At 35.0% G+C, this 24715-nt stretch overlaps 1 protein-coding gene across 1 annotated transcript in view; it reads left to right on the top strand.

Moving 5' to 3' along the window:
* Positions 1-24715, top strand: part of LOC126965245 (sialin) — an 89747-nt gene that overhangs the window by 10626 nt on the left and 54406 nt on the right. Inside the window, exons 2-3 of the mRNA XM_050808743.1 lie at positions 2046-2104; positions 24206-24369. Coding sequence (XP_050664700.1) covers positions 2065-2104; positions 24206-24369 — 204 coding nt within the window. The 5' untranslated portion in view covers positions 2046-2064. The remainder of the gene's footprint in view (positions 1-2045; positions 2105-24205; positions 24370-24715) is intronic.

The raw sequence follows: 24715 nt of genomic DNA, 5'->3' as shown, positions 1-24715 counted from the left end.
TTCGAGTTCAAAATGCTGATTAGATAATAAATAAAAAACAATAGGACACTATTTTGCACAGGAAGCCTGATACCATATAGCGGCAAAGTTCCTGGTCTAATGGTATCTAATTGGCATATAATTTTAGGTTCAATCAAGATTCCTGAGCAGATATATCTTACCATCCGGTGAATGTCCTGCTTTTGTAGCCCATATTCTCATAAAAAACATTGGTTTTGATACGTCATAAACCAGTTCCAAGTTGAGCGACTCAGTCTCGAAATTTCTGCTGACCCGATATTTTGTTCCCATACATATAAATGATCTTAAAATGAAACAGTCCGTTGGCAACACCGATAATACTTTCGCGGTGTTTCTATTTCTGTTATCTGCGGGATAACTTAATTAAAGGATGTAAAACTTAAAAGCTGACAACATTCCTGCAATTATTATTGTAGCTGTATTCAGTAACGGAAAGTGTCACTCAATTAACTATGTTTCTTATAAATGGATTTATTTATAGAAATCCAATTGCGAAGAAAAGTAGTCCATCTTTCAATCACTGGCTAAGATGATTGACAAACTGACAAATCACGATATATATCTAATTAGTAACATGTTACTGATGATTTAGCAAAAAGTATGACGGTCACCTCAATGTAAAATTTACTATTTAAATGCCTATCCATGTGTTGCTAAGTGACAGTTTTGCGTATGGATCACATCTGTATTGGTGTCAACTAGTTTTTCTACGTTAGCCACCAATTAAAACGGATCGGGTCACTTGTTTGTTAGTATTATTATCTACAGTCTTATAAAACAAATCTTATAACTATATTTACAATACTATAACTACATAAAATTAAAACTATCATTACGTGGAAGCGTAGCAATAATACTAGCAGCATTTCCCCGTTGGATAGCTAGGCTGATCCGTTGACCGAAATAGCTGCCCGCGCTTGGGTTTCCAGTAGCCTTATTGGTACCTAGTAAAGAGTAGATAGTGCTTTGTACATTCTCCGCGCCTCTGGGCCCCACGGGCCAAGTGTCTCGACACCAAACGGCACAAAAATGTATGACACTGAGACCGACATATTTGCGACGCTTGCTGTCTTTGGCAGTCGTAGCAGCAGCCCCAGCACCAACTGACGTAACTAAAGTCTATTTCATAAATACTTTTTCGGGTGTCTTACCCAAAAAGCAAACAAACGGGTATCCTATTACTATAACTCCGTCTTGCTGGAAGCGGCAGTTAGCTGTATTTCCTACATACGTCATTGCAATAGGTACCAGCTTGCTTACGATTGAATTTTTGACACACTGTAAATTTAGTAAATTTTGCTCTGGCTGACGCGATCCATAGCTGACTCGCGCTGACTTTACATAGCCTTATTGAAGTGAAAAGTTCTTTATCGGCGTTGAGCACTTTTCTTGGGGTGGGTATAAAATGTTATACTCGCGTCAGGACACGTGGACTGATCGAAAATTCGTAAGACAGTCGTTGAAATTATGGTTGAAAGATTTATACTTCTGACCAATTATAGTTTGGCCATTTCAACTTTATGATCATACAGTGATTGGATCAGTGGTTGATCATTGTGATTACGAAGCCGAAACACCGCGAGGTCCATGGATCGAATCTCAGCCGTGAAATATTTTTACATTTTAATTATTTTGTTTTTTAGCTTTGTCATAGCGAAGACTCTCCCTAAGGCGATAGTTATATGTACTTGTATTTCTATCTTCTCATGCCTATTTTACTATTGTTACTCGCCGTACTGTGTACTACAGCCTACTGAGGCAGCACAGTTTCATTCGATACCCACAAAATAAAGGCTCCCCAAAAGTTTCAATTTCAAAAGTGTCATTCCCATTATTATATAAATAACGATAATTTTAAAATATGTTCAGAGCCAGTTTAAGTTGGTACATTTTCTTTTCTTTTATATATTATTATTGATTTTATATTACGGTATAAATTTCGTTTAGACGATTTCATTTTAAAGAGCGAAATATATAAATAAAGGTCGTTAAAAGGCTAATTATTGTGTCTTGATTTGTTTCAGTTAATCGTTAGTCACTCCAATGGCGAAAACTGAGAAGTCGTTTACAAGAAATATTACAGGTAAGATTTGAGTATAATAAATTTTAAATTATCATATTTATTACATACTTATTTTATTTAATGCCTGAGTAAAAAGGTATCATACTGCCTGTTATATAAATAGAAAATAAACACGTGCTAACTATATAATAATAAAAAGTATATTATAAAACTAGCCATTGGCAAGCGTTTAGAGCATAAACTTATTTTAGCATAAACTTTAGGGCGAGACTACATTTGAAATGTTCATGTGTGCTAGTTTTACAGATGTGTTAGTGACTTAGTGAAGTGTGTAGTATTTTGCTTTTAGACAATCCCTATGACTAATATTGATAAACGGCGTAATATTCACCTATACAATATTTTATTATCTAACATAAATGATTATAATCTTAAGAAAATGAGGTGGTAACTGTAACTAATACAATATAATATTTAGTGTTTTAGTGCATATGTTCTACGAATATAAACATCACGAAAGTAGTATCGCAGTATCAGTATTTACCTGTGAAATGTTTCTTTAGTTTGCTAACTATGGGCCTTATGAGAAAGCTCATTGTCGTTCAAGGGCAATGGTGAGGGCTATGCTCGGAGGTTCCCTTCAAGATCGAATCAGAAATGAAGAGATCCGTAGGAGTACCAAAGATACCGACATAGCGCAAATGATTGAAAACTGAAGTGGCAGTGGGCTGCCTAGTCTAGGTAGGGCACATAGTTCGACGAATAGATGGCCGTTGGGACAGTAAAATCCTCGAAAGGCGACCACTTACCAGAAGATGGACCGGCAATCTGGTGAAGATGGATGAAGGCAGCGCAAGATTGATCGTCGTGGAAATCTTTGGGGGAGGCCTTTGTCCAGCAGTGGACGTCGGATACTGTATTATTGGTGATCAATATTAGTGGCATTGGTACCTAGTAAAGAGTAGATATTACTGACTGCAGCGACGTGATAAATTACTAACGAAATTATACCGTTGTTTTCCGAATTCTGTAGTCCTGATACGTAACAATATTATCGTTCATATATTTTCTTATTACTAGAAAAATTGTGAGCCAGAAAACAGGCCTGAGCTTAAATTATTTTAAGTCGTGATAACTCAACAAAATGATTAATAAAAAGCGGAAACCGACACAAAGCTAGTACGATAGAGATAGGAGAGAGTTTATTTTAAATATGGCCGCCGGCCAAGTACCAGCGTCCGTCTGATACGACCCACGAGCCAGGCGGACGTAGTGACACCACGTGCGTATCTCTTACGTTTGAGCTATATCTGAATCATTATTCGCTGGGTTAGTGGTGTGTTATTCAGTGTGTCCTTGCAATTATTGCCTGTCAAAATTGAGTTGAGTTCTGTGGCGATCGCTCGAGATTTCTCCTGAGGAGATCCAGGAAAATATACAATAATTATTTGTGAACGATTGTTCGTTGCTGATTATAAATTCATTCATTATATATTCCTACCACAGCGTGCAGATAGGTTTAAAAATTTCCCAGCCGTTGCACGATGCATTGATTTGAAGGCAAGTAGGTACGAGGTAACTTCGTCAGATTACTGTAGGCGGATGACCGGGACGGCAACTAGATAGGCAAGATATGACTTGGACTGGACTGATGATTTAAATAGAATATTTAAAAGACTAAAATGTTGTAACTTATTAAAACATTAGTTATTCATAAAATGTATATATCATTTGTTTACCCCACCCGTTCTTATTAATTACGATAGTTTGAAAATCAGCGAATCTTCGAGATATTAAAATTGAAATATTTCCTACTATACTACCACGCATTCGAAAATTTATGCCTCATTTTATGCCTACATACTGGGTATAATGCCAACATGATTAGTTATTGTAGAATTATCTTTTACAAAATGAGCGCAAAATACTGAAAGATTTTTTTGCCAAGAGCGTGCCAAAGCCGTGAATTAATTTACATCTTGATATAAAATTGTGGATTACCTACAAACAATGCTCTTTTATCGGATGACGGATAATTACAAAAACAAGAAATTAAGTAAGCCTATACTTAGAGCAGTGGTTACTAAGAACAATGCATTAAAAGTGCTAATTCGCTAAATCTAAATTTCCTCCAAAATCTTCATCGAATATTCAGAACAAAACAGCATTTATGTCAATACATCAAAGCCTATATTCGTATCCTTTACTTCCCACGCAAGTCATATATCGCACGAACCGAGAGAAAGTTATAGAAACTACGTCAGGTCGTCGGAGCCTGTGATAGTTATTCTCGGCATAATATTTATTATAACAGGTTTCAGTGTAATAGGATAAATCCTTTGTGAAAGTGAAAACTGTGATTAGATATCCGAAAATATTTTGTTTTTATGCGTTGCGGCCTTTAAGGTGAGAGTATATCAGCTTGAATAACCATACGTGGTATCGGTTCTAGAATAATAGATCGTAGCTTATTTTACCAGACATGGCCGTAGTATGACGTCAAATGCCTGCTATTCTTAAAGGAAAATTCCACTTGTGCAAGTATAAGAGATAAAATTATCCGTGGTCAAATTGACAAAGTTTTTTTCCATCAATTGACATAGTTTCATGCAAAATAGCGTTTAAATTTATCTGTAAATGACATCCTAGTTTCGTTTGGGAACATGGGAAATGTTTCGAGGTCAAAAGTAGAGTTGTAAGAGTTTTGAGAAGATCGAATTTCTCCATTGAAATTCTTAGGGTGTCATTTATTTATTTATTTTTTTAGAAATACCAACATTTGTTTACATTGATGCGTTATATATTTATAATATAGACTAAATATAATGTACTTAATGTAACAAACAGTTACAGGTATCTACCACATGCTTTAATAATTTTCACAAAGTAAATATTAGTTTAAGAGGAAAAAAAACTTATATGCTTACAAGTAATAATGGTTAAATGATTTGGTTTTAAATTATTATTATTTAAGATTATTATATTTAATATAAAACTAAGAAATATAATTATTATGACTACAGTCATTAAAGCGTCAGTGGACCCCATTATATACCGAATGAAGACTCAATGTGATCGTTTGATTTATTTTTATGTACTTACACTACGTTTTACCAAAATACCTTCTTGTAACACTAACAATCTTTACTTTTCACTTTACCAGTGGGAAGCTGCTTTGCACAGGATGCCGGCTAGATTATGGGTATCACAACGGCGTCTATTCCTGCCGTGCAGCAGTAATATGTAAACATTATTGTGTTTCTATGAACGGCGCGATAGGTAGTGAAATTACTGGGCAAATGAGACTTTAACATCTTATGTCTCAAGGTGACAAGTACAATTGTAGTGCCGCTCAGAATTATTGGGTTTTTCAAGAATCCTGAGCGGCACTGCATTGGAATGGGCAGTGCGTTACAATTACCTATTATTACAGCTGAACGTCCCTTATTGTCTTAAAAAAATCTAGCTAAAGAAGGCCATACACGTTAAAGTATACACAGTTTTGCCACTAATTGTCAAGTAAAAAGTTGGAGATGCATGACGATGAGTGCTGGACAGCTATTTAAACTACTGTACACGATATACCAAAGGGGTATGATGATATGATATCTGAACTAGGCTTAACACTTGTCCTACAGAACAGAAAAAGAGTAAGAGATAGCACTGAGTTGTATAAACATGATTCATGAAAAGATAGGATTTCTCTCACGTATAGTTGATAAATGAATTGACGTTAACACCAAAAGATTTGAAAAATCTGTGGAAAATAGTCGAAAAAAATTGACAGAGACAGTTTACCTCTATTTTGAGCAATGCACGCACACTAACACAAAGTGACATACAAATTGCGAGTGTTAGACGTAGCTTGTCACGCACACTAAAGTATTAAACCTGGCCTGTTTTCATCGGTTGTCTAGCAGCAAGTGGCTCTATCTAGACATATAAATTATCTAATACAAAAATTATTTACGAATGGATGAAAGACGTCCACCGTTGCAGACAAGAGAAAACTGAAAACTGTACTATTTTTTTATGAAAATAAGGCACGAGACGAGCAGGACGTTCAGCTGGTGGTAATTGATACACCCTGCCCATTACAATGCAGTGCCGCTCAGGATTCTTAAAAACCCAAAAATTCTGAGCGGCACTACAATTGCGCTCGTCACCCTGAGACGTAAGATGTTAAGTCTCATTTGCCCAGTAATTTCACTAGCTACGGCGCCCTTCAGATCGAAACAGCAATGTTTACACATAACTGCTTTACGGCAGAAATAGGCGCCGTTGTGGTACCCATAATCTAGCCGGCATCCTGTGCAAATGCCACTGGAAGAAATTAGTAGAACTAAAAACTGCAAATTATTTGAGTGGCAAGTTCATGCGCCTATAACTGTTAAGTTTTTCATATAAACTCTAGGAGTCAGTTACGCACGCAAGGTTAAAACCATCCTGCAAACCCTAACGTATATATGGAGGCCATTACGACGAACTGTTGTCAAGTGAATCGGTACCGTTATACCTGTACTATTCAGTCGGCAGCGAGTTGTTGAGATCCATGCCCCGCATTGAGCAACAGTCACTAATGGATTACGCGTTTACTTACGTTCAAATACTCATAAATTATGCAATTTATGGAAATGTCGTCAGCTGTGCCACATACAAATTATCCACAAGAATTAAACTCGAAATGCGGTAGAAAACTGTCGGAATCCGGTACTGTATCTCTATATAATAATATATATGTTTTGTTATGGAATACACGAGGATATAGGTAACTCTTGTATCATAGATGTTCACCTCTAGAAAAGTTAGCTATGAAGTATTTTTTGAGGATATCTAGATATTAAAACGATTTGGAAAAAAGTTCATTCTACGCAGAAATGTTGCGGTATATGTGTCTTGGTATATATGGAGTTAAACTAACTTACCAGGATTTATGTATGATGCGTCATATGGTTGGCTTAGAGATTTCACACGTTGGGTTTGAGCGTTCGAGGCGTAATCTGTAGAATTTTTCTTTCTTAAATTAATTCTTTGAATCACCCATTGTCCATACATTATGATACTTACAAACAAAAAGGGTTGCCCATTTAAAGCTATCAAACGCACAGTAGGAATTTACTTTTATAAAAAAAAACTTAATATTTTTTCTTCTTTTATAAAAATATTAATATGTAAAAAAAATGTTTTTTCTGTTCTGTGTTTTGCAGCCCTTAGAATCAATCCTTGGACAATGTGCTTATAATATAATGTATGACCCCCAAATATGCGTAAGATGAGTTTTCTTAAAAACCCATTCTTTTAAGCGAATTTCGTAACTATTTTCATATTTATAGTTCATATTGTAATCCCCATATACTAGTTAGTATGGCTGATGGGCATCGCCCTTTCAGTCCTATGGCACATCGTTGATCACATGCATCGAGTGAGCCCTATTAAACCTCCTTTGATAGCAGCCATAACAAGTCTATGCCCGAAACATGAGACTCCTGAGAACACCTACAACCAATACCAAAAACAATCGTGTGAAAAAGAGTTGTTTTGTAAAATCGTATTCGCAACAAAGCCAGTGATTAGCTTGATTGCTTGGATATAGAAACAGACGTACGTAAACATTCGCGGTTCGCACACATCTATAGACAAACATTCAGCTTTGGACGCGAGGTCGTAACATTGGCAGAGGCCACACGTGAATTGATTATTTTCTCGGAACGGCCGCTCAATTCCTGATAGCGGTCGTGTTGGTATTAAGTGATTTGTATCTCGTATTACCTGATATGGGTTAAGCTGTCACTTGCGTGCTTAGGCGAGCTGTCAAACAGCTTTTAATGCGTGCATTAAATATAATTAGCCTATAATTAAGCATTTGATACAAATTGATCCCAATAAATGTTATATTATTAGTTTCCACCAATGAAATAGTAGATTTTTAACCGGGGGTCGAAAGAATCAATTCCAGAGGAAATTAGACGGCTATAGTCCGAGTAGGAATTGATTTTTTTACCCGTGTTAAACATTCTACTTTTCATTTCGAATATGAGGAAAATTAAACTATTTATTTGTCTTAACTATTCATAGATAATATGTAATAATATTAGTAATACCTATTTAAAATTAATTGGCACATTAGGACAATTATGTCGACTTTTTGAATTTAAAATAATATGGAACTCGCTGCGTATTTGTTGCGCCTTATTCCGCTCAAAGAAGTTTGCGCTAAGTTCACACTGGCTGTTTAGAAATTCATATGGCCGCAGCATTTTTCTTTATTAGATTTTTTGTACATAAAACTCTTCACAGCAATTCTATTTTTAAAGTTCATTCCGGCCCTTAAGTGTAAGAAGTAATTTGTATGAGTTTTTCCCTCTCTTTGGAGGGAAGCAGCATTTTCTACCCAATAATCAGATCAAAACAACATTACTTTCCGAGTATGATAAAAAAGAAAAACTATTTTCAACTCACGATGATGATATGATGAAAGATGCGCATTATTATTAAATTAATCTTAATATATTTAAATCCAGTGTCCTGATGTTCGTTTCCACTGAACTCCTAATTGAATGAACTGATTTTAACGGCGATAACTTCATGGAGTGCTTTTTAGTCCAACTTGAGAGATAACATAAATAATTATTTTTATTACCAATATTTGTTTTGTGTGGACATATTTTCTATAAGAGAATTTATTGACGCACGGTTTGACTGTTCTGCTGTGAAACAATTTCATTATAATAACAGGAAGCGTATGAAATAATTCCTTGATGTTTTGAAATATTATTGGCAATATTCTATAAAACAGTTTTTTTATTATCTAAAGAACTACGTCTGTCGAGTCAGCTAGTAAATATCTATAAATAAACACTATAGAATTAATTACAGTACGGATACATTTGTATTAGATTCGTGATTATATGAAATTTAACGTTAGAACAGTTTGCAAGTCGTCTTATGGAGCTTTTTTTTTAAGGTTTCCATCGACTCCCCCCCAGGAAAGCCATCGTAGACCGTTCGTTGCGTAGGTTTAGTTGTGCACATATAAATCTAAATAAGAAAGTACTAGAAGTAAGATACCCGCGTTAAACATGTCGCGTCACAGATGAGTCAAACTACCAGCGAGTCAGTAGTGATTTAGTTCTAATCGCCATAGCGAACGTAAAACTACAAGTAAATATGGTATTTCAGTATAGCTGTGGAAATTCTTCCATAACTTGCAATTGGACGTAGTTCCCGAAAAGTGTTCCAAGCCACAAACATCTCATTTTAAGGAATTCGTGTTTAAAGTTTAATAAATATTAGCGTATTCCATACATGTGGGTTGGGCTACTAAGTCATAATCTCATTTAAAGAGTGACAGTAGGGCTGCCATTTGTTTGTCAGTGAGTTAACATGAATCACGTGGCCAGTTTTGTGTTCTTAACTCAATTTCGACATTGGTTTGGCACGTTTTTCTGGAATTACGTCCAATTATACTGATCAAAATATATTATTATTATTTAACTTACTTACTATTAAATATACTATACTACAGTATTGAATCAAGTATCCGTTTACATGAAATTTGAATGGTCTCCTTGGGTATATGATGAAATAAACATGGATGGAAAGATAAGGTCACCAATAGCTGGTGGGCGGCGTTTAGGCGGCAGCAATGGACACTTGTCCTCGGTCCCAAAACTTTCACTTACGCTCATTGTTTTAATTTATGGCGGTTTCGCCCTTGAAACAGCCTGCTTTCTAGAAATATCTTTTATCTTCTGATGAGCATAGATACGGGCCAATGGATTGTAAATAACAATGTAAACTTCAAAAACAATGCATGAAAATATCACGACTTGTAGAATAGAATAGAATAGAAACACTTTATTAACAGTAAGACACACACCTTCAATTTACAGTAAAAATCTTAAAGAAATAAAATTAAAATATAAACAAAAACAAAATATTAAATAACTGTGCGGCGCGTGATTCCCTGCTAAAAGGAGCTGACTCAGTAAATTGTTGGTCAGTGCAGAAGACACCAACACAACACTGGTTTTCAGCAGCCCCTCGTGACATTTGGAGTAAACAGCTGTTGTAGTTTTCCCATTGTAATTTTTTTCATGTACATGTAAATTTATAGAGTTATAAAATAGAATTATAAATAAATATTTATAATTAATATTAAATCATATTATAGTTTTTAAGCAAATATACATAATACTTATATGTACCTGACGGCAATGAAACTGCAAACCGTACTGATGCAATAGGACGAGCGCGAGGGGGTGAAAGGGGAACGGGAGGGGGCTTCAAGTTCAAACTAGGTCCAGAGATAATGTGGCCTTGTAGTATATGAATTCTGTAACCGAAAACATCGGCACGTGGCGGGCGAAGATCGAACCGTGATCGGAATCAACAGATCTACATATTGCGCCGCGAACGCTTTTGTCTGCAGACGTCTCGTTATTTTGTAGGGTTTGTTGACTACAATAGCAAAAAACGGAACTCTTATAGATTCGTCATGTCTATCTGTCTGTCTGTCCGTCCGTATGTCACAGGCATTTTTTCCGAAACTACGTATTCTTGGAACCGCATTAAGATTTTCACAGAAAAATAGAAAACAATTTTTTTTTATCAAACTCATACGTGTATCATATCTTCAAAAATGATTTCTAATATAATTTTTTTCTATACTGAATAGTTTGCGTGAAAGACACTTCCAAAGTGGTTAAATGTGTCCCGTCCCCCCCCCAGTAACTTCTAAAATAAGACAATAATTAAACAAAAAAAAATATATATGATGTACTTCACCATGCAAACTTCTTGTAAGTAGTTTTTTTAATACGCTATAAATCGTAAACCGCAATTTACCCTTCATTTAATGTTACTTGCTGCTACGGAACCCTTCATGGGCGAGTCCGACTCGTACTTGGCCTCTTTTTCTTTATATACAATTTAGATTTTACATATGATAATTTTCTTGATTTTAAACTAAACACCATAATTATAGACCTTTGCTTAACGATAAAATTAGGTTTGGATCACTTTTATTGATATTCACACACATAGAATAAAATATGTCTACGTAGATCTCCTTGACGATTTTGTACATTTGGCATTGGCATTGCCGGTTAAGGCCGCTATCCCAAGAAATCACTAAAATAGCGCATAATTGAAACCATTTCTTATCGGTTTATATAAAGCTTTTATTTTTACAAAAAATCATTACAATATGTCTACAGATTATAAGAAGGAATTAAAAAAAATCACCGAAGTACCCCAAAACTTTTACAGTTGGAGACATGTTAATCAGATAAAAATTGTATGAAAATTTTGTTAATTGTACACCAATACTATTTATCATGGCATAGTTTTGTTATTTTTGTAAAGAAAATTGTATTATGTTTGTAATAAATTAAAAATGCTCATACTCTGTATTAAAACTATGGCGATCTTGTGCGAGAGAGGTAATCTAGCTTCTGTCCATTCTTCAAGGCCGTTGGCTCGGTCCCCAGCCTTAAGGCGCGGACTGACTAGGACTGTAAATGCTACAACCAACCCTTGTAATATTTGTGTTGATCATGTGGCTAAGCTGCAAATGGGCATTCATTTAACTGTTTTATTTTGTTTATTCAAAATTTACGTATTAAATTAAAAAATTGTTCGGGCGAAGTTTTAGAAAAGTACTAATTCTATTAAATTCTCTAAAATAAAATGTTGTTAATAGCTGATGATAATTCGGAGTTTTTTTACTCCAAAGTTTATTTTTGGGAAGCAACTTCCAAATTTTTTATTGGGTATTTCAAATTATATATAAATATTCTATTCGGTTCAATATTTTTTTTAAATTGTTCTTTGTGCACTGTATTTTTTGGCTACGGAATATTTTCATTGCGTTATGATATAATCGACTCTCTAAGAAACCAATTGTTGTGGATATTGAGGTATGACCGCGCCTTAAGTCATTGCATATACTCTTCAACTTGTTTTGAATGTATGCTATATAACGTAGGATAATATAATGAAATGAGATGTTCTGGTGAGTATCCTATTTGGTAATCGCTGCCGCCCACGGAATGTTCCAACACCTTTTTATTTTAGGAGTTTGTGTTTTGAAAGTACCTACCGGTGACTCAATAATCAACTTAAGTCTCTTTTTAAATAGTTTAAGTAACGTTAAGTTATTTTTTATGTCAAAGTCAATTTTATATTCTTTTTTACTTACGCTTTTTTAACTGTTTAACGTCTTAATACATTGATTACATTTTATTCGTTTTTGGTCGGTTTTCGGTCATATAGGTTAGTTACAAAAGGTTTTGTTGAATAAAATTCTACGAAATCGAGCGGCTAGGTTGCCTCTTGGAAGGTTCCGACTCTTGCGGAATTTACCGGTTAATAATTGTAACATTTGCACTCCAAACGTAATATTTTCCGACCGGAAAAGACCGCTAATCGGTTACGAGTTTCGATTGATCTCATATTCAATCCATTCTTCTTCTTTGGTGATTATACCAAAGTTTTCCCCAAGTTATTTTTTATAAATAGTTTACTGAATGACAGGACCGACGCCGTGACGTCATAAACGTCATGTAAACGCTGCGCAGACTGCTGGAAACGCTTACGTAACAACTGATAGTGTTATCTTCGTTTTGTAATAGCTCACGCGACTTAGTATGAATATGTATGACCGGATATCAGGCCGACTAGTCGCGACTGTGGGTAAAATTACATCCTAATATAAATATGTATGTCTGAAAATATATTCACTTTGACTTAAGAATTTTTGGGACCTTTAACTGTCTTATTAATAAACGCAGTGAAAAGTTACATTAAGTTTAAAAATAGTATGTAATCATAAACCAAGAAAATGCAAAATGTTTACAATCAGACATTTTGCTCACGATTGGTTAATTCTGACGTATATCGTTTCCCGCGTTTATTTGCAAGGGTGCTTGTCATTCGGAAAACTTCATAATTATTATTTTATTGACAGTGTTGTCAACGATACTGTAAACATTTTGCATATTCTTTGTTTATGCTTAGTTATAACTTTATTCCAATTTTATTTGTAAGGCCGAAAAAGTTTTAAATTTAGAATAACTTTACTTCGCGTTTATTTGAATAACAATTCAATACATGTTTGAACTAAAAAAATATTTAGGCGCACTGGAATTTATTTGTTGGCTATTGTGTGAGTCTGTTACACTTGTTTTTATTGGTAGGTACTAGGCGCACATAAGTGTAGAAGAGATAAAGACCTGTTTGAAAAGTCGTTGATGACGGACGCATGTCCTGACGTCATTTTAAGTACTACTATTGTCGTATGCTTAAGTGGTACCTGCGAACAATAAATATTGGATAGCCATGGAAATAAAATATTTCAATTAGTTGATGTAAAAATTTATTATTGAAAAGCGGAAACTTTCCTTTCCGCGTGGTTGAGGTTTTATTCAAACAGTTTTCTGTACAAGATATTGGTAAGGCGTTAACACCAATATTAATAAATACATGAAATAAAATTAAAAATATTTATGTCCTCTAAATTAAAACAAACTTACACAACCGTGAGATTTCTGATGTTTTTAACATTGTCATTTGAAAAAAATAAAGGCAACAGTGATTGCCATAAATATTTTTATCCGAAGAGGTATAAAAAAACGTTATTCGATCGATGCACTCGTAAATTCTACACACCCTTCTCTCATACGCCTATGGCTGGGGTCAACAAACCGGGACTCGCGAAGAATTGACATACTTTTCGCACTTGTATCAAAATGTACTATGACTTTGACAGTGTGCTTTTTTAGTTTTTTATAGGATAATATACTTTGTGCTTAAAGTGGAACTAAAGTGGTTGTTAAATTGATTGTTTATTTTAAAATATTTAGAATCGTTGCAAGACAACAAGCACATCGACCGTTGTAACCACATTTCCTTTCGATAACAACGCTTGATAAGAAACGTTTGTGTAAGTTTTAAATTCTGCGCGATTCCCTAAAAGGAACTTTTCGATATGTATTGCAATAAATATCTAATGTAGCGGATATTCAATTAAATATTAATAATAATAGTATATTAGGTAAGTATTTATGTACAAAGTGTAACAAGATTCTTGACATGATTGGTAACCACAGCAAGGTTTGGAACCGGTTTTAAATAAACCGGTAATTATCGATTCAAATTGGTTTGTATCTATTAGTTAATTAATATTTATTAACCAGTTTATTCCGCAGACAGAACGCTCGTCTCGTGTGCTGGATGGGTGAATTTATATAAACAAATATTAGCAGAATATCATTAATAGTAAAAATGGGAACGGCTTTATCAAATAATGCTCTGCAATGGAATCATCTGTTCTAAACCGTTTTATAAACACTTTTACTAAGACCCGAAATAACCTAAAAAATTATTGCAATTTTTGAAATCGGTGTCCCCCGCCGCGGCCCCGCTCTCGCCTCCTCAAGTCGCCCGTGCGACTCAAGCACATCACACCTATAACTATGTATGTAGCTACAAACCTACCATGGCTGACACCGACTTTTAATCACCAGCTTTCAAATAAAAAAAGAACTATCAAAATCGGTCTCCCAGTCCAAAGTTTTGAGGTAACAAAATTAAAAAAAGAACATAATAACGACGAATTGAGAACCTCCTCCTTTTTTGAAGTCGGTTAAAACAGTAAAAAATTCCGTTAAATGTAGAACACCAGTGAATAAAAACCTTTCGAAGTTCTTACGTTCATCGGTTATAATTGTTTTTCGGTTTCTGTGCCTTTTATTCATTATTTTAATTCTCATAATTTATACTATTATTTTCTTTAATGTTCCGAGCACCTATTAAAGTTGTCAGTAAGGAGAACAACATATGATAGATTACTTGAATTGTCAAGTATGTAGTGATTATGACTACATTTGTGACTGATAAATACTAAAATACTTCATTCAATAAAATATACAATACTATAGTTGAATTTGTTTATCCAAATTATTTTTAAATTAAAACTTTTATTACATCGTCTCAAACTTTTTCGTCTGTGTGTTGCATGTCGCGTGACGGTCGGGCGGCGCCTATACTTCGCATCTGACCGTGTAGTGTATAGACTATTACTCATTTATGCCAGTGCTCCATGCTATTTTGTTTGTTTTCATCCTATGAATATGTAAACTATAACATATAAATTTGTTTTTTTCTCTATGCTGATATTAAGGTTTTTTTGTGAAAAAAATAAGTTTCACTTACATCGTGGTTTCATAGAACCACAGAACGATCAAAGAGTAGGCCTAAATGTATAATGATTTGAGCGTAGTTAGTACCTGAGGAACTATGCTTTAAAAATAATCGGAAAGTGACCACCGTCGACTCATGGTCCGAGAGCTGGCATCAATTTTTGGGCAGGTATTTGAGGCAAGCTATTTGGGGTATATCAGGACAGGTATAGACCAAGTTTTCAGCTTGCCTCAAATACCTACCCAAAAATAGGTTCCAGCTCTCCTACTATCATTGTTATTCGTAACACATGGACGTTTTATGAAGCTCGGCTCCGACTTATGTGATAAATATTTTCGTAATTGCAACACATTTTTAAATAACATATTAAATACGGAATGTGAAGTAAAATATAGTTCAACTGTTGAAAAATAATATTTCTCACTCTATATATTTCTTAAATTAGTTGGATTCTTTATTCTTATGATGTTTATACTATATGTATACATGTTTTATAATACAAAAATGTCCATTTCTGGATTTTTAAACCGATTTCAAAAAATGGTTCTTAATTCGTCGGTATGTTTTTTTTGTTTGTTACCTCGTATCGTATCGTATCACCGCTCTTCGACAACACTTCCCTCAAAGCCTCGCCTACTGAGTCTCGAAATCTCGAGCGATTGCCAATTTCGTGGTCATCTGGAAGGCAAAGCCAAATTGGCTTCAAAGAAACTGGGCGTCATTAATAGAGCACGGCAATACTTCAAGCCGGCCCACATACTAGCGCTCTACAAAGCGCAGGTCCGGCCACACATGCAGTATTGCTGTCATCTCTGGTCTGGCGCACCGCAGTATCAGCTCGATCCATTTGACCGCGTGCAACGCAGAGCAGCTCGAATTGTCGAGGACCCAGTGCTCTGTGAACGGCTGGATCACTTGGCGTTGCGTAGAGACGTCGCTTCATTGTGTGTCTTCTACCGCATTTATCACGGGGAGTGTTCCGAAGAGCTGTTTAACCTGATTCCTGCCGCCGAATTCCACCTTCGCACGACACGCCACAAGTTAGGATATCATCCTCACCATCTGGATGTGTGGCGGTCCTCCACAGTGCGGTTTTCAAGGAGCTTTCTTCCACGTACTACAAACCTGTGGAATGACCTTCCTTGTGCGGTGTTTCAGGGACGATACGACATGGGTACCTTCAAAAAAAGCGCGTACACCTTCCTTAAAGGCCGGCAACGCTCCTGTGATTCCTCTGGTGTTGCAAGAGATTGTGGGCGGCGGTGATCACTTAACAACAGGTGACCCGTACGCGGGTTTGTCCTCCTATTCCATAAAAAAAAAACTTTCGACTGGGTGAACCGAATTTGATCATTCTTATTTTATTGGTTAGGATATACTTCAAAGATAGTTTGTTGAGAGTTTGGTTAAGTTCTGATTACGGAATCCATGACAAAGTAACGGAACTCTTCAATTCTTTGGAGCAAATTAACGATACTCGGCCGAATCTTTTTTATATGTGTATCCGGATATTTAAGTCATCTACCATAACATAGGTATGTCCAAGTAATCGTCGTAGTAGAATATGATGATCAATGGGACTCCTTAACGACTTACAGTAAGAGTGCGATCTGTGGCAGAACTTCTTACTGTCTGTAATCAAATTGCGAAGCGCTTATGTTCAGTGCTGCAATGAAACATTTTTTATATCTTCACATATTTAGCCAAATTGTTAGTTAGTGTACTTCAAATTCACTAAAAATTATAAAATCAATTTTTTTTAACAAAAAAACATCCGACTTCAAAGACTATTTCAAAACAATAGATATAATGTGCACTAAAAAGTATAAAAACAATTGCGTATTTTATACAATCTAATTAATTAACTACATACATAGTTATAGAAGAGATGTGCTTGAGTCGTGACGAGTTGAGAGCGAGTCGCGGCGGAAGGACACCGATTCCAAAAATGACAATAATCCTAACTAGAATTAGATTACTTAATTAATTATATTGTAAAAAAATACGCAATTATTTTTATAATTTTCAGCGCATATTATATCTATTGTTTTGAAATAGTGTTTTTGAAATAGGTTATTTTTTTTGTTCGTTTATAACTTTATAAAGTATGAAAATAGGCTACGTTTTGATATTTTGAATTGTTGTTCGGTAATTTTATTTTTCTGGGCAAATGATACTTAACATCTTACGTCTCAAGGTGACGTGCGCATTTGTAGTGCAGCTCAGAATTTTTGGGTTTTCCAATAATCCTCAGCGGCACTGCATTGAAATGGGTAGGGCGTATCAATTACCATCAGCTGAACGTCCTGCTAGTCTCGGCCCTTATTTTCATAAATAAATCTAATATTAGTAAAGATTTACGCTAATCGCACGCAATTTGTAACAAATGACTCCAATTAGGCACAATGTCAAACCGTATTATGTACTAAACAAGACAAACACTGCAGCAATTTGAATTTCCCCTAATCAGACGTTAAAACTCTAAAGTTACTACGCAGTTTGGCAGAGGATTAACGTTACATTTTATGGCGGAGGTTGTATAGGCAATAAAACCTAGCGAACTTGAATGGCCTAGTTGGGAGTGTTTTTTCAAGTGTCCAAACAGCCCATTTCGTACTGCTAGGGTAATACTGAAACTGGCAGCCTGTTCCAATTCCTGGACATAGCTGCATGTTTTACCAGTGGGAGGGCTCCTTTGCACAGGATGCCGGCTAGATTATGGGTACCACAACGGCGCCTATTTCTGCCGTGAAGAAGTAATGTGTAAACATTATTATGTTTCGGTCTGAAGGTCGCCGTAGCTAGTGAAAATACAGGGCAAATGAGACTTAACATCTTATGTCCCAAGGTGACAAGTACAATTGTAGTGCCGCTCAGAATTATTGGGTTTTTCCAAGAATCCCGAGTGGCAGTGCATTGTTATTGGCAGGCCGTATCAATTACCATCAGCTGAATGTCCTGCTCGTCTCGTCCATTATTTTCATAAAAAAATCGTGAGTACCCGTAATAATAATTACTATACAAGTAGCAAGAGTAGCTATTGATGGGCCCCCGCATATTTAAACCCACTCATTTCTGTCTAAGCGTAGTTTTGTTTTGAAGCAGTTATGTTTACACATTACTGCTTCACGACAGTAATAGGCGCCGTTGTTTTACCCATTATCTAGCCTGTGCAAAGGAGCCTCCCACCATATAATTATTTATCAATTTGGTGCCGATATTTCGATCCAATTGCATGAATCGTGGTCGCGGCGGAACTGCGGAGACGGCAAGAAACTCTAGACACATTGACACTTGACACTAATAGTACAATGTTGCTACGTGGTTAATTCGGCGCTGGTGTCATTGCAGTGTTATCACAGGTCTGTTTGCGACTTATGCTAGTACCTACATCCTGAGAGTAAGATTCATCTTACTCGTCTTCGGATAGTTGTTTGAATACAATAAACCTTAGATAAATTTACCTCTAGATAGTGCCTCATGTTACTAGAGTACCGATGAAAACAGTTTTATTACTTTATTGTGCGTTGACTACCTACGTCTTCTACGTCGACAAAGGCACCGCACCGTAGACAAACACAGTTTCAAAAGGAAATATGAACCACTGAAAATATGTGGCCATAAGAATTTGATTGGATATTTTAAAATCGCCATATAAGTAATAATAATCAAATCTTCATTTGAAATTAAAAAAATATTCATTAAATAATTTTGTTTATAGTTTTAATTACATATAGTTTAAATTCACATTAATTGAACATTACGTGTACATATACATATAGACATATGTCCTAGCCCTTACACTCGCTATTTGTAAGTCACTTTGTGTTAGTGTGCGTGCATTGCTCAAAATAGGGGCTAACTGTCTACCTCAATTTTGTTTCGACGTTTCACAGCTGTTACAGCCTATCTAGACGTATAAATGATCTAAGAAAATAACAATATCAACACCTGGAATCATCTCAGTCTAAGAAAACAAATAAATTCAATACAAGTCACAGGGTCAATCTCTGATAAAAATCTCGAATGCATAATATTGAAGAGTTCACAATAACTTATGCATAATGACGCAACGCGTAGGAATTCGGTCTATATTTGAGACAAGGACATATTTTTACGCAAAATCGTGTTAGCATACGATATTATAACGGTGTATTTATTTACATATTAATATGTTTTGATAAAAACTAGTTTGATTTTTTGTGTTTATTATAAAACAACGCTCTGTATGTAAACATATCGAGTTATAAGTGTTATATTATTGGAAATTTTCTTTTTCGTTTAATTTGGCTGTGTGATCGTTATTTTTGTAGTATTTTCAAAATATGTTATATATTATTAAAGTGTTTAAAATGCCGGTAAATTGCGAGATTCAACCCGTTTTTAAACGTTTTTTATTAGCTTCACCTGTATGTATTTTTGTTTGTAACGGGCTCACTTGGGCGCGATTTTGACATGACAGGTAGAAGTAATTTTAAACTTGGAGTAACTTTACACTGCGTTTATTAATAAGAGAGTATAAATAAATAAAACTTGTAGAAATTGTGTATTAATTCCTATTAGTAAAATATGTAACAGAATTCAATTTGCCAGTTTAAATATTTAATGAAATACAGGCCAATTATCTTTAAATGCGTTACACTTGCTTGCGGTAATACATCTGTATACACACTCCAATTCTAGCTACAGTAGGTACATACATACCTACAATTTTTTAAATATCAAAAAACGCATGGTCATATTGAAGTGTTGTTGAAGGAATAATATTAACGTAATTGTGGGTTTGTTTGTTACGCTTCCACGTCAATTTTGCTCACACATAGACATGGGTACAGAAGAAGAAATAGAATACCTACATTTAATCCCGAAATTTATAAAAATCCCGACACACTCGTGACAGAAGCGAAGAACAGCGCTCTCACGCCTTGCCTTTCCCCGCTACCCGCTGACATCATTAGTACCCCGGCCCCGCCACCGTCTGTAACACCGTGAGACGGTCGCGCACGCAGTAGTCGGACTATAGTAGTATGAACGTTCAGAAATCGGCCTACGCGAAGGGTTACATTTTCGGATCGTCATAACTTTGTTTCATGCGGAAAAGTAGGGCTTAAATCATACAAAATGTATTAAATATAAATCCAGTTTTGTGGAAAATCACTAAAAATATATAACAGATTTGTTGACATAATTATGTGATATAGATAATAACGGGAAATAGCAAAATCTCGTACCGGCTGAACGCGTATGCTGTCATATTTCCTGCTCAGCTGATGTAATATAAGTCAAGTTTAAATTCAAATCCGGTCATGTACGAGGCAAAGTTTATTTCCGCATAATAATACCTACTGAAATAGTTCTAGTTTATGGTGGCCATAGGCCAAATGTGAGCTCTTGAAATACAGCCGAAAAACACTTTTGTTTTTGCTGTTGTTACCTGTTGTTAAACTTGAAAAAAAACCGGCCAAGTGCGAGTCGGACTCGCCCATGAAGGGTTCCGTAGCAGCAAGTAAAATACACTCAGCGGCACGATTAACCGCCCACCCTTTAAACGTGGCAAATTTTGATGTTATCGCAATTGTAATTTATTGGGCATAAATAAGTCAAGTGTGAAAGAAATGTAGTGACGAAAAAACTACAAACTACCCACTTAACTTTGTTTTTTTTACGCATAAGTTGTGAATAGGATAAATATCGAACTTCGTCTCATTATCGTTATCGTTGCCATACTGCTTACATTGCTTCAGTGGCATTAAAAGTAAACAATTTGAGTTTGTTTTGGTTTCGTAACTTAAAGCTAGTGTTTGGACATCACAAACACGCCATTTGATTCATTCAGTGGCGAGAGCCGTCGCTCTTATCGACGAAGGGTTTAGTCAGCGTTACGTGGCGCGGAAGCTTGGTGTCGCACGTACCACCTTAAGGGATGCAGTGAAACGGTTTCGGGAAACTTTCTCTTATGAGCGAAGACCAGGACAGGGCCGAAAAAGATGCACCTCCGCAAAAGTCATGTAGAAAGGAAAATGATACTAAATTATTTTAATGGAAAAGGCAAAACGCCTTTGCTCAAAATCAAACAGTGCAAATGAGCTCTCATCATATACGTATCATTATACATATTAATTGGGTATTAAAATTGTTTTTTTTTTTCTATTTTTGTGTGAAAATGTTTATACGGTTCACATAATATTTCTACTTACTTATAAGATTCAACCTTATAATTCTTATAATTTTGGAAAAAGTGGCCTTGACACACACGACAGACAGACAGACATAACTAATCTATAAGGGTTCCGTTTTATTCCATTTGGCTACGGAACCCTAAAAATTAATTTAAATTTCCTTATTTATGCTTATAAGAGTTAAATTCGTATCTACAAGATACGAATTTATCGTGTCAACGAACTGATATAATCGTTATTATAAATGTAGAAATTCAGACATGTAATTACATTCACTTTAAATCTTCAAAAATTATTTAAATTTAATATTACGAGCGATGCGTTGGTAGTAATATGCTATCGGTACCGAACGCTCTAGTCGAGCGTAGGGTTCAGGAAGAGGGGTTTCCAGCGGAATGCACAGTTAATTCTCCCGTGTAATCTGATCGCTGTTTCTTTGTAACAATTAAAGAGTCGCTAATATTTTTTATTTTTTAAATAACTCCTTTAATCTGTCGTCCATTTTGAGCCAGCATGCAATTTACTGATTCTATACATAAAAAACGAAATTATATTTAAATCTAACGTTATTTAACTTTTATATAATTAGTACTTATATATACATTATTAAACTAATTAAAAGTAAAGGCAATGGTGTGCCAGCTTCTTGGGCACCTTATCTGCAAATTGCGGTTTATTATTTATAATTTCGCAGTTTCATTTTTATTGTATAGTTAGATAAACTTTAATATATTTTAGCATTCGTTATTTTGAATGAAAACTATAAATTTAGATCGTAATAAAATTGTATTATACTACTTACTTTACGGTACTTTATATTGAACTAATTTAATATTATTTCAATTATTGACAGTAGCATGAAGCTAGGCCGAGACTTTTTTACACGCTTTTTATTAGCTGCACTTGTATGTATGTATGTATGTTTGTTTGTTTGTAACCGACTAATTTCGGCGCGATATTGACCCACTTTAAACGGCCAGATTTCGTGTAAACTTAGTAGATTTATCGAGAACCGATAACAATAAATTAATTTGATAAAATTAGTCAATTTTTCAATTTGCAAAAAAAGATTTTTGTTAATTTATATAATTTTTATCTATCGTCTATGTATGTATAAGGCAGGAATTGATGTTATTTTAAAATTCAAATTAAATTTTCAATTTTCTAGTTCGGTTTTCTGTAAAAAGCGTATTTTTGGTTTTTTTAACCTATTATTTATTTATTTAAAATACTAGTTACTTCCAAAGGCTTTCGTAATATTATGTGCAAATGCAGTTCAAAGATTTTTAAATAACAATTAAATACTTATGAAATCAATTTTAAAAGTTCGACTGCTATAGAAATAACATAATATTTAGGAGTGTTTTTTCTCATTATGACTTAGGTCAATAGAAGAAGACAGAGTGAGAATTAGCAATGCTTTAAGTTAGCAGACTATTATGAATAAGGGGGATAATATCTAAGGGTCATATCATTCGCAGTCAGTTTCGCAGTCAGTTTCGCAGTCTCGGAACGGCAAAAGTGTGCTACAAGACAATGTAAGCACACTTCTCTCCTTAGTAGTGTGTTATTCTGTCATACCCGAATCAAATCTGAACTAAATAAATGTTTTGCATTGCTGCTTATTAACCAAGAATATTTTAAACAATTGGAGTAGATGCGGCAATGTATAGATATACCAGTCGAAGCTTATTATCAGCCTAGCGAAATTCTCTAAGAAAAAAGCGATCTACTCGATTGTTTGAAACGTGTCATTGACAGATTCACAGCGGTATAATCTTGTAAAAAAAAAGGAGATTAACAACGTTTTATGCAATCTTTTCGCTTTCAAACTTAGCCGGATTGTACTTCGTGGCCAATTGCGATACTGTAAATTTACTATTTCAAACTTATATTATACTAGCTGACCCGACAGACGTTGTTCTTATTATTTCGTAAAAATGCTCCCTGTGGTAATAATGAAATTGTTTCACAGCGGAACTGTCAAACCGTGCGTCACTTAATTCTCTCATAGAAAATATATCCATGCAAAACTTATATTGAAAATAAAAATAATTATGGGCCCCAAATTGAAATAAAAACTATCCTATCTCTCTGGACTAAACTGCACTCCATGAAGCAATCCCCATTTGAATCCGTTCAGTAGTTTAGGGAGTCCATCGCGGACAAACAACGTGTCACGTAATTTATATATATTAAGATGAGTGCACGTTTCATACTAAACTAAATTTAAATTTTAACTTAGGTAGTCCTGCCTCTAATTCTCCTTGCTTTTTCATCTCATCCTCTTTGCTTATTATGGTGTAATTTGTAGCATTTTCCATATTCCGACTTTGTTTTTATTCTAAACTAGCTGACCCGACAGACGCTGTTCTGTATATAATATATAAAATAATGTTTTTATATGAATTTGTCATTAATATATCATAACATCAAGAATTACTTCGTAAAATATGCACCCTGCTGTCGTAATGAAATTGTTTCACAGCAGAACTGTCACACCGTGCGCCAATAAATTCTCTCATAGAAATTATGTATCGACACATCAAAGGAAAAACAAATTTGTTGTTTTTATTTAATTTAGCAGCATTTTCCTATTTATTCACCTTTTAAACCATCTCTGGACTTCCACAAATAATTCAAGACCAAAATTAGCCAAATCGGTCCAGCCGTTCTCGAGTTTTAGCGAGATTACCGAACAGCAATTAATTTTTATATATATAAGATAAGATAAGATTTGTCTATATGTATAGAACGTCATTGATATTATTTGTTTCAGATTGTGTATCATGTGTCCAAGTGTTGAACATTATGGTGCTGCTCGGGTTCATGTTGAACTACGCACTCCGAGTGAACCTCACCATCGCTATCGTCGAGATGATCTTCGACGAGAAGGACAACCAAACCATCGCCAACCTGACCGACTCCATCAACGTAACACAGGTTGGCTCTTGTTTTATTTAATAAAAAAATAGAGTTTCAGGTTTTCAATTCTGTAGTATAATATATTCTATGAAGGATTCAAATTAATTTTCTGTTCAGGAAGTCACTTGGTTATATTCGACAAGTGTTTCGCCTCTACACGAGGTATCCTCAGGAGATGTTGACCCGCCAAACTCTGGAACGAACATATGTTTGACATACTTTGCAGTCTTCTGATTGTTTAAAGACAAATATTGGCGGAATTCACACTATAGAGAACTCAAAAAATTTGGATAATTATGGATTTCCACAAAGTAATGCCTACTTCAATAAACTTGGTTATAGTTATTTTAAAGTTACGAATTCA

Source organism: Leptidea sinapis, chromosome 7 (assembly GCF_905404315.1).
Source record: "Leptidea sinapis chromosome 7, ilLepSina1.1, whole genome shotgun sequence".
In the NCBI taxonomy this organism is placed as follows: domain Eukaryota; kingdom Metazoa; phylum Arthropoda; class Insecta; order Lepidoptera; family Pieridae; genus Leptidea; species Leptidea sinapis.
Note: the sequence above shows the minus strand (reverse complement) of the source record. Positions and strands in the feature narration are given on the sequence as shown.